The sequence below is a fragment of the Diprion similis genome, chromosome 2 (genome assembly GCF_021155765.1).
Source record: "Diprion similis isolate iyDipSimi1 chromosome 2, iyDipSimi1.1, whole genome shotgun sequence".
Lineage (NCBI taxonomy): Eukaryota > Metazoa > Arthropoda > Insecta > Hymenoptera > Diprionidae > Diprion > Diprion similis.
The window spans coordinates 67,386-79,303 of record NC_060106.1 but is presented as its reverse complement, the minus strand read 5'-3'; the positions used below and the strand labels follow the sequence as shown (position 1 = coordinate 79,303).

General features: G+C 42.0%; 2 protein-coding genes across 2 annotated transcripts; one reads left to right on the top strand and one right to left on the bottom strand.

Moving 5' to 3' along the window:
• Nucleotides 1–251: 251 nt before the first annotated feature.
• On the top strand, nt 252–1,367 carry LOC124413360. Its single transcript, XM_046893889.1, has one exon. It carries the CDS (start codon nt 252–254, stop codon nt 1,365–1,367), a length of 1,116 nt encoding a protein of 371 aa, XP_046749845.1.
• Nucleotides 1,368–9,022: 7,655 nt separating this feature from the next.
• LOC124413354 (mucin-4-like) lies at nt 9,023–11,530 on the bottom strand. Its single transcript, XM_046893884.1, has 6 exons — nt 11,524–11,530; nt 11,223–11,371; nt 9,973–11,137; nt 9,517–9,736; nt 9,276–9,400; nt 9,023–9,171 (listed from the first exon to the last, which is right to left on the bottom strand). Exons 1-6 carry the CDS (start codon nt 11,528–11,530, stop codon nt 9,023–9,025), a joined length of 1,815 nt encoding a protein of 604 aa, XP_046749840.1.
• Nucleotides 11,531–11,918: the final 388 nt, after the last annotated feature.

The window sequence follows — 11,918 nt, the reverse complement described above, 5'->3', positions numbered from 1 at the left end:
GCCAACCTGCGTGTAATGTGTTCGTAGTGTGGGCATCAACCGTCTATCTGCTGTATACCTTGCATACTCTCTTGAAATTACTAGATGGTCAAATTTGGACTTTGGACTATACAAGTGTGTGGTGCTGGTGTGTATTGTGTACACTCTCTTGCGCTGTCTCGCTCTCCCACCATAGAACACTCGCCAGCTGACTAGATATAACTCTATAGTAATACCATCTTTTCGCTAAAGTTTACTGAATTTCTACAATAATGGCCCACCGCTGTGCGACATGCGCCCGACTAATACGCGTGGGTGAAGCTATCAAATGCACGGGCGATTGTGGACAGTCTTTCCATACTGCATGCGCAGCTGAAAGATTCATATATGATTTGACACGACCTGACAGTATTCGAGAATTTCGCTGTGACCCATGCGCCATGCATCGCTCATCAATCACACCTCGATCACCTCCTCATGCATATGACTCGTTAGCCGCTGACCAGCAATGTACATCAAATATTACCCTTGACGATATCATGCGTCAACTTCAATTGTCAACTGCTTCAACTAACGACATTAAAAACCAGTTACAATCGACGAGTGCAGCTGCCAATTCCAAACTTGAGCTCATCCAAGGCACGCTAGTTGGAGTAAAACATGATATCGTTGAACTCAGAAGTCACATTTCCCATCTGGCATCTACACAAGAAGCCTTGGCCAACAGAATATCGTATCTTGAACAGCATTCCGAGAATGCGAAGATCGAGACTGCTGAAATGAAGAGGGATAATATCCAATTGAAAGCTCAAATTGCTGATATCTCAAATCGTATATCCCGAGGCGATAATACTCATCCGACATCTGGTCTTAGACAGTCAGCTCAGTTCTCTGAGTGTTGCACGGATGTTATTATCTCGGGTGTCCATTTGTGTGTTGCTGAGTCTCCTCTAGCTATTGCTACAACAGTTTTTGACGCTTTGGGCGTAAGTGAACTTGTTATTGATATTCTCAGTGTGCGTAAAATGGCACGCAAATCTGCCGTCGCTGGTCCGAGCAATCTACCAGATCGAAATCATGCCACCAAGCAGTCATTCGTGGTGTCACTCAAATCTGCCCGTGTAAGAGACTTTATTATTAAAAAAAAAAGAGAGAAGAAGAGTCTATCGGTCAGTGACGTTTTCGCGATCGACTCACCTGGATTTATATTTGTCAACGAATTACTCCCATCTGACTTATTTAATCTCCTGCTGAAGACCAAAGCCAAAGCAAAAGCAGCGTCGTATAAGTACATTTGGTCGAACTTCGGACAGATACTAGTCCGTCGCGATTATGGCCAGCCTATTATCGAAATCAACACTGAAGAAGATCTGTCTAAATTGAACTGACTAGCTGACGACTGTTCAACCACCGAGTCTCCTACCATCGCTTCATCTGTTACTCGTCGAGCTATGTCAGATTGCCTGAAGGTGGCTCAGTTCAATGCAAACTCGCTTCTTGGTCACATCGATTTTATTCGTATCTACTTTGAAACCCGGAAGTTTCATGTAATATCTGTTTCAGAAACTTGGCTTCACTCTCATATTTCCGATGACCTTGTACAAATTAAAGATTACTTTATAATTCGTAACGATCGTGAAGGTAAAGACGGAGGGGGTGTAGCCTGCCATATTCATAAATCGCTCAAAGCTAACGTACTTGCTACATCCCCAAGCCAATTTTGTAACTCGCCAGAATTCTTAATCGCCGATGTACGGTTTCACCAATCTCAGTCTCTCTTATTTACCTCAATGTACAGAAGGCCAAAAGGTCGCCTTTTTGATGATTTCTTGGCTGAGTTCAACCGTTTCGCACACTCTTATAGAAACATAGTTATCGCAGGGGACTTGAACTGTAATTTGTTACGTGATCATTTTGAGTCTAATTATTTACAGGATATTGTCCAATCTCAGTCACTGCATATCGTTCAATCTGATGCAACTCATCACACATCCACCACTGACTCTTGGCTTGATGTCTTTATTATTGATGACCCAGATAAAATGCTCACCTTTAGGAAAACTGATTGCCCGTTTATTGCTGGTCATGATCTTTTAGAGTTGTCTTATTCATTTGATGTTTCTCCCGTCCAACATCAGCGAATTACCCGACGAAACTATAAAAGATTTGTTATAAAGGATTTTCTTACCACTCTTCAAAATACATTGGTTGAGCGCGATGGCATCTCTTATGCATCATCTACGTCAGTGCTGGACATTGGCCATCTTACTGAAGTTGTCTCCTCTTTTCTCTTGGATGCGCTTAACATTCATGCTCCTATTACTTTCTTCATAGTCAGAAAGCCACCTGCACCATGGCTATCTGATGACCTTAAGAGACGCATTCGAGATCGCAACGTGCACTACAAGCAGGCTAAGAGAGCTAATAGCCTGCTTGGCTTTGAAATTTACAGGCATACCCGCAACGTATTATCTGTCGATATTAAGACTGCAAAGAGTGCTCACGAATATAACTGTTTAGCTGAAATTGATGATCCTTCGAAAATGTGGAAAGCTCTAACTTGATTGGGCCTAGTAAAATCGTCCTTATCCTCGCCACTGCATTTTTTCACAACTGATGAACTTAATAATTTTTATTCGTCCATCTCTAACTCTGCTACCGCCTGTACTTATGAAGAATTCAAAACTACTATTTCTATGATCCCTGAATCTCAATTCCGATTTTCATTATCTCGAACCACTCCAGAAAAAATCCTCGAAATCATCAATGGCTCCTTACCTCTTTGTCGCTCCTCTGGTACCGATGGCATCTCGCTCTTCTGCGTCAGTTCTGATTTTCCTATCATATCCCCCCTTCTCACTTCCCAATTTAACGAGTCAATTCGGCTAGGCTACTTTCCCACTGCGTGGCGTCGAGCGTTCATAAGACCATTGTCAAAGATCAGAACTCCACTTTCCCCCACTGACACGCGACCAATTGCAAATCTCTCAGGGCTTTCTAAGGTTTTTGAGAAAGTTGTACACGAGCAAATTAGATTATACCTGAACGAATTCAATTTACTCGATCCAAGGCAATCGGGGTATCGTCCGTATCACAGCACTCAGTCATCTCTACTTATAGCAGGAGATGATGTTCGACGTGGAATAGACAAGCGAATGATAACAATCTTGATACTATTCGATTTTAGTAAAGCTTTCGATACTGTCTGCCATAAGCGTCTTCTAGCTAAACTCAAGGCTTTTGGATTTTCGGATTTTTTTTTGAACGGTATGCACTTTGTTGCTTTCTGCCACCCAACATACGGCCTAAGTCCATAGTGCAAGGATTTTGACAAAAATAGTGAGAAAAAGTGCCTAAAATTCTAACCTAGAAACGAGGTTTTCTGGAAATTCGTGGCCTTGAACACTCTTCTTCGCTTACTCTCACTTGCTGTACGCATGCGCATCTTCACTTCATCTGACTATCTGATACGGCAAACTTTCGCTACCAGTGACCCTCAACGCGAGATTGACCAATTAGGTACACTGTTATCTGTGCATGAAAGACTCTATATACTGAATGTGAGATCTACTGCGCTTGCGTCTCACATGGTGACTCTGAACTGATAACTATACTTAACGCATGCGCTTTTCTGCTTCAAATTGATCTGCGATTGGTCCACTTATTGTGCCTGAGATTCGTTATCGTGAGAATTAGAATTTATACTCCTTTGGCTATATTGCTTCGAGGCGACTCACCACCAGTCGGTAACTTATCACCACGATTGCGAGACCGGCAACCTTAATATTTTCCTAAATGAGATGCTGCCAACTGCAAAATATGAGCTCTTTAAGAAAACGAATACTAAGCTCAAGGGAATGGGCTGGAAGTATGTGTGGGTTAGGAACGCGAACATCTTTGCAAGAAAAGACGACGGGGAACCGCGATTGACTATGAATAACTCTGACGATCTTGATAACATCGTTTGACTAGCGCATAAAAGAGTTAAGTCGCCTACATCATTTACTAACCTTAAGATTGCTCAGCTTAACGCAAACTCTCTACTAGCCCATATCGAGCAAACTCGATTATATTTTGCTTCACATTTTTTCACATTATAGTAATCTGTGAGACATGGCTGAATTCCAACATACACGATTCTCTTGTAAAAATAGACAATTATTTCCTGATCAGGAATGACAGGGAGGGTAAGCTGGGGGGAGGCGTGGCGTGTTATGTGCACACTTCGCTAAAAGTCACAGTTCTGGCGCTATCGCCCAGTGTCTTTTCAAATAAACCAGAGTTCATAATTATCGAGGTCTATCACGAGGTATCGGAAAAAACGTTACTCACGGCGATGTACAGAAGACCAAAAGCCCAGCTTTTTCATGATTTCAGTGTCGAATTTAATAAATTTTCTCATGCGTACAAACACATTATTATTGCAGGTGATCTCAATTGCAATTTATTATCTTCAAATTTCGAAGCTGAGTACTTAAAAGAATTTATATCATCGCAATCATTGCACTTAATTGATTCAAGCGCCACCTTTCACACAGCCACAAGTGAATCGTGGCTGGATATTTTCATAATTGAGAGTATAGACAGCATCATCTCGTTCAGAAAATCAGATGCCCCGTTCATAAATGGTCACGACTTGTTGGAACTCTGTTATACTCTAAAATTACCAGCGATAGAACCTGAAACTATTACACGACGTAGTCTCAGAAATTTTAATGACCATGATTACAATGTCACAATTAATTCGCTATTTTCTCATATTGACATACAAGCCGATTGTTCGAATATACCGTCGATAGATATTGATGATCTCGCCAAAGTGTACTCCGAATCTTTGAATTCAGCCATGGATATTCATGCGCCACTACGCACTTTTTGTGTCAAAAAACCACCTTCTCCGTGGCTAAATAACGAGTTAAGAATGCGAATGAAGTTACGTAATATCCTATACAAACGAGCAAAACGAGCAAATAGTCTTATAGGCATGGCGATTTATCGAGAATTTAGAAACAAGCCTACTATCGATCTAAAAAAAGCTAAGAGTGAGTATCAATATAATAGACTAAATACGATTGAAGATCCTAAAATTATGTGGAGAGAGCTTGCGAGTTTGGGTTTAGCAAAGCCTAGTTTTGTATCACCTTTACATTTTTTCTCAGCTGATCAATTAAATCAGCAGTTTGTCTCAATCTCTAGCACGGACGATGCACTGAGTATGAATGTGTTATTGGACGCGATACAGAGTATACCAGCAGTCGAGCCTAGTTTTTCTTTTTCAATTATAGCTTCAACAGATGTTATCTCGACTATCAAGGCTCTATCATCCACTTCGCTTAGTTCTGGACCAGATGGGACATTTCTATTCAGTTTATACAAAGCTTTACCGAGTATTGCTGAACATCTTGCTTTCCTTTTCGATTTATCAATTTCTCAGTGTCGCGTCCCTTCTGGCTGGAGAAAAGCGTACATACGACCGCTATCCAAAATAAAAACACCAGTTGCATCGTCCGATGCACGTCACATTGCGAATCTTTGCGAAATCTCAAAAATTTTCGAGCGAATCATTCACAAACAAATCAAAAGATTTGTAGAAACTAACAACATCTTTGATACCAGACAATCAGGCTACAGAAGTGGATTTAGCACGCAAACTGCGTTACTGAGAATATGCGATGGCATTAAAAGAAACATCGATAAAGGAAATTTAACAATACTAGTATTGTTCGATTTCAGTAAAGCCTTTGATACTGTCTCGCATTTATTATTGCTGATCAAATTGAAATTGTTGGGATTCTCTGAGTCGGTTATCTATTGGTTCTATTCGTATCTTACGGGAAGATCTCAAGCCGTGGTGGAAAACAATTATGTATGTTCGAATTGGAGTTTGACAACGATGGGGGTTCCACAAGGATCAGTCCTTGGCCCGCTCTTATTTACGCTATTCATTAACGATATTGGTTACAGACTGAGTCATTCAAGCCACATGGTATTTGCTGACGATACTCAGATATATTTGAGCTGCCCTCCCTCTAAGTTGCAACATGCCTTGAATCTGATCAGCAATGATGTAAGTGCAATCTTTGACTTTGCCACAGAGAATAAGTTAACTCTCAATATATCCAAATCAAAAATTCTGATTCTGGGCAGTAATTCTCGTATTATTAACATCAATCTCGGAATGCTTCCATGCATTTCACTCAATAATATTCCTCTTCCGTACGTACAATACGCGTGTAATCTAGGAGTGCATTTAGAGGCAAATCTCACATGGAACAAACATATATCTGGTCTTTCTAGTAGGGTTAATGGTGTTCTTCACAAGCTGAAATTTCACAGAGCCTCACTAGACACAAAGCTCAGAATTAAATTAATAACGACACTTATTTTTCCCCTCATAGACTACTGTTGCCTAGTTTATGATGATTTAACAGTAACATTGTATATCAAACTTCAAAGGTTGGTCAACAAATGTGTAAGATTTATCTTCAATCTAAGGAGAGATGAGCACATAACGCTGTACAGGCACAAATTGAGATGGCTCTCGGTGAAAAATAGACGTCGTTATTACCTAGCCTGCGAAACTTTTAAAATATTACACATGCGTGTTTCTTTGTATATTAAAAAATTATTCACAAGGCCTAATGTAAACCTTCAAAGGACGCAAAGATACCTTCCGAATGTTTTCCATATCCCGAATCATCGCACAATGACCTACAAAAATGCGTTCAGCTTAACATCGATTTATTTATGGCACTCACTACCTGCAAATGTCACTTCAGCTCCTTCTTTAGAAGTTTTCAAAGTGAGATTTTTTGAGCATTTATTTAGTATGGAGCTGTGATCAGATATTCAAAATAAAATTGGATTATATTGTATTGCATCGCTTCATTATTAAATTAGTAATGATTCTCTAGTATCTCCTCTGTAGCTAGTAGCATCGCATTTACAGTATAATACTTACCCAAACAAAAACTTAAACTTAAGCTCGAACCTGAATCAATAACCATATTATACCGCGTACACTCAAAAGTATCTATTGAATAACTCACCTTTATCTAACGGTAGAATTCACTTAAACTTAAACTAAATCTTGAACCTAAACCTAATCTAATAAACGTATTCATAATATTATATTCATTAAGAGAGCAAACTATGTAATATCGAAATAAGGGGTTTTCGGACCCAACTATTACCACACTTGTGAGAAATTGTATTTTCTTCATTTGCCCTACAGTTTTTAAACTTGGGCATAATAAACTTATCATCATCATCATCATCTCTCTCTATCTCTCTCTCTCCCTCTCTTTCCTCAATCTTGGAAGCGAGCTTATATAAGACCGCTCTTAAAACTGAGTTCTCCGCGATCCCCGTCTGATACGCGATCGATTGCAAATTTATGTGAGCTTTCGAAGATTCTTGAACGGATAGTCCATAAGCAGATTATAAGTTTCTTAAATAAAAACGATAAACTTAATCCGCGTCAATCCGGATATAATAGAGGTGGCTTTAGCACACAGACAGCGTTACTGCGAATTTGTCATGATGTCAGGAGAGCGGTTGATGAAAGGTGCCTCACGATTTTAGTGTTATTCGATTTTAGTCAAGCTTTTGACACGGTGCCACATATCAATCTACTTATTAAACTTCGATTTTCCGATGGTGCTCTCACCTGGATATTTTCATATCTAACTAGCAGAATTCAAGCTGTCAAGGACAATAATGGAAACTGCTCGACTTGGTTACATACAACAACTGGAGTACCTCAAGGATCTGTACTTGGCCCTCTTTTATTTTCTTTATATATTAATGACATAGGAGCAAATTTAAAATACACACACGTCCTGGTAGCTGCACCAGCCAAATGAGCGCACTAACAAAAAACCAACTAAAGATTTTCATACTCTTTTATTACTAATTTATTACCACAATACTAAATTTATTACCCTTACTGGTTTAACGTAATTGTCTTGTGGCTTAGCTGTCGTCAAAGCTGCACCAGCCATATCGTAACTTACTTATATTCTACACTATCAAGTTGTAACTTGTTTCAACATTTTTTACTTTTTTATTACTAATTTATTACTACAATACTAAATTTATTACCCTTACTAGTTCAGCGTAATCGTCTTGTAATTTGGCTTTGGTCAAAGCTGCACCAGCCACATCATAACTTACTTACGTTTTACACTATCAAGTTGTAACCTAGGTCAATTTTTTTTACTTTTTCATTACTTCTCAATGATAATAAGCAAACATTGGAAATACTATCCCATTACAGGGAAAACAACCGTGCGTAAATCACCTTTCGGGCTGAATAATGACCGAGAAATTGATTGCATTCGACGTTAGTTCACACCGACAAGCATACAGTTATGTGCCGTGAAGCATTTTCGGACGTTTGGGGTGCAGTGGTGTGACGAGAGGTGAACCTCGCACTTATTCGGGGCGGGGAGAGAGAGGAGGGAGACGAGAGACGGGAAAGAGTGAATTCACGCGCCGTAATTGTAGAAATGCAGAAACTCTAATTTATTCGTTTTATGATCGGTCTCGACGGGTCTTATGTACTAGTTAACAATGGGGTTGATCCCACGTGGCGGCTGGTCACGCCCCAGCCGATTAGCGTTTTCTAAGTCTAAGGCCTTAGAACTAATGATTAGGTGTACTTGACAGTGTGAGTGAGAGGGTGGGTGTGTGAGTGTGTGGGTGTGTAGGGGGAGGGGGGGGGGGGCGTGTGTAAGGGGATCTGAGGAAGATGCAGTGGTTGGATGCGGTGATTGGCGGTGGCGGTGCGGAGCGTGGTTGGTGCACGGTAAAATGGATCTAGATCAGCTGACCTTTTCGTTCACTTAGCGGTGGCGTCGTCGGTGCTTCCTTTCTTTCCTGAGGCTGTCACAAGAGTGACTTCTCCGGCCGGCCCGGCGCGCTTCGGGTGCGCCCGGGCCGGTTCGGCATTGTTCGGCCCCGCTCCGCGGGTTTGGGGCTTATTGTGACGTGCACGCGGGGTGCAACGTCACAACTCCCCCCTCCCCACACGGGGCGAGGCCTATAGGGTGAGCGGAAAGGGTAGTGTGGTCGTGTGGGTGTTTTTTTTTTTTTTTTGGTTTTCGTGTTGGGTTTCGTTGTTAGTGAGTGTCTGTTGCTTCTCCTTGTGCCTTTTTGGGTGCCGTTCCGTTTGTTTGTCGCTCTGCCAATCTGTGGGAGGAGTTAAGGGATGATGAGTAGTGTGTTACTTGGTGTGTTTGCGTGTGTGTTTGATGTGTGTGTGTGTTCTTATTCTAGTTGGTTTTATTCTATACTTATTATGCTTTCTCTTGATTCTACTGTTTGCCTTAAATCTACTTGGTGTTTTCTTAAATCTAATTTGTCCTGTCTTAATCCTAATTTGTGTCTTGCTAGGTCTACTAATACTTGTTTTTCTATTCTTAGTGCCCTTGTTCTATTTTTACTTTGTACTTTCGATTTCTGTCTTATCACATTTTTGTTACTTTTTGTTTTGCTGTGTGTTTGCTGTTTACTTATTGTTACGTAAATGTGTACTTAAATTTTCGTGTTGGTTCCCCGGTTTGTGGCGTCGTTCTCTGCGTTTTCTGGGTTGCGTCTGCGTGTTTTCTTCGTCTGTGTTTCTTCTCTGTGTTGACCTGTTGTGTTGCGCTGCACCCGGTGTGTGGTCTGTTGCGTTTGGTGGCTGGCTTGTGCTCTCTTTCTCTCACCCCGTCTGTCGTCTCGTCTACGGTCTGTCTTTTGGTTTGTCTACGTACTGTTCTTAACAAAAGCAAAAAAAGGGGCGGTCCTTGTGTTGTGTGTATGGCTGTGTGTGTGTGTGTGTGTGCGGCTCTATGTGTGTGTCGTTTAAATTTTTGTCTTATCGTTTTCCGCGTTTCCGGTCCTGTTTCTTTTTTTGCAATTGTTTCTTTTTCATTTGTCTTTTTCGTTTTGGTGTGTTTGGTCGTTTTGTCGCGTTGTCTGTGTGTGTCCTAACTTCTATTACCGTGCCTGTGTCGGAGTCGGTGTTTGTCGTGTCCGTTTCTGTGTCCCTTTCTGTGTCCGTGGTGGTAGGGTGGGCGAGGTCGTATGCGTTTAGGGTTTGTAATGTGCGTTTAGCCTGTCGTGTGTCGTGTGTCTTGATTTTTTGTGTTGTTGGAAAGGGTGGATAGTCCCTTGTCCTTTGTCTCGTGTGTGTCATCTGTAGGGTTTTTGGTGTGGCGGCGTATCGTGTATGGTGTTGTGTTTTTGTTCCGGTGGTTTGTGTGTTTTTGGGGGTGTATTCGGTGTGTGGTGGTCGTTCGTTGGTGTGTGCTGGTTGTAGTCCGTAAATAGTCATGGCTGTGTCGTACGTCGGTCTTTGTGTTTGGTGTGTGGGTGTCTGGTCGTGTGTTCGTGTCTGTTTCACCCACGTGTCTAGTTTTTCCGCCTCTTCCAGCGCTCTTTCTACCAGGTCCCTGAGCCTTTGTGTCGGTGATGGTGTTCGTGTGCGTGTACTTGGGTTGTGTGCTGTGTTTGTGTTGCGTTTCGTGGTGGGATCTGTGTGCTTGCAAGTGTTTTCGTGTGCGTGTAATTTTTCTTTGCGGACCAGTCCGCCGCATTTGCTGCAGGTGGCTGCGCCACTGGGGTTTGTTTTTTGTGTGTGTTCTGTTGTTGTTTTTGTTACTTGTGTGGTGTGTGTAGGTTTGCTTGTGAGTGTTTGTGCGTATGTGCTTGGGGTTGTAGATTGTGTCGGTGTCGTGGTTGTGCTGGATGATGTGTGTGTGTTCCTGTGTGTTTGGGTGTGTTTGGCCGGGGTGGGCAGTAGTGTGCGTCGTGTGGTGGTGATGATTGGTGTGTGTGTGGTTGTGGGTGGTTGCGTGTATTCGGCCGGGGTGGGTAGTAGTGTGCGTCGTGTTGTGGTGGTGGTGTGTGTGTGGTTGTGGGTGGTTGCGTGTATTCGGCCGGGGTGGGTAGTAGTGTGCGTCGTGTTGTGGTGGTGGTGGGTGTTGTTTGTGTGCCTGCGCTGTCTATACCGTCTGGTCCGTATCTGTGTAGGTGTGGTGGTTGTCCTGGTGTCTGTAGTAGCGGTATGTGTGGTGTCTGTCGTGTTCGTCTGTCCGGGGGGTATGCCATCCGGGGAGTGATTCCCGATGGCCCGGCTTTCTCGTTTCCTCTTTCCATTTTCTTGTTTTACCTGTCGGATCGTAATGCGTGTGTTAGGTTTTTATTTAGCTTGGTTATGTGTATAGTTCTAAATTGTCTATGTGCCATTTTCCTGCACTTTTGCCGCTTTCTGATTTTAGTTCGTATATTGTTGGTGAAATTTTATTTGTGATTATAAATGGACCTGTGAATCGTTTGGTTAGTTTAGCTGCAACTCTATCTGCTCCGGATGAGAGCGTGTGATGTCTTTTTAGTACTCTATCTCCTACCTTAAATTCGATATGACGTCTACGTAGGTTGTAATAGTGTGCTTGTTTTTCGTTTGCTTCCACCAGGTGTCTTTGTACTTCCTCGCGGAGCGTCTGTAATCGTCTCAAATGATCTGTCCATTTGTCTGTGTCCTGTGCTTCTATTTACCTGTCATCTTCTAGCTGTTTTTTCATTCATTGGGTTGGGTTTAATTCCCTGCCTAGATTGAGGAATGCTGGTGTGTGTTTGGTTGACGTGTATGTACATGTGTTTGGTGCGAATTGTAGGTCTTGCAGGTGTGCGTCCTATTCACGGTGGTCATTGTCTATGTATGCCTGAATCATTGTTTTGATTGTGCGATTTACTCGTTCTACCGGGTTTGCTTGAGCGTGATATGGGGGTATTGTGGTGTGTCTGATGTTAAATTTTTGTGTGAGTTCGCAGATTAGTTCGTTAATGTATGGTGTACCGTTGTCTGTTAATAGGATGCGTGGCGTTCCCCAGCGTGATATTACGTGAGAGTGGAGTGCGCGTTCTACTGTTTGTGCATTTGCTTTCTTCAT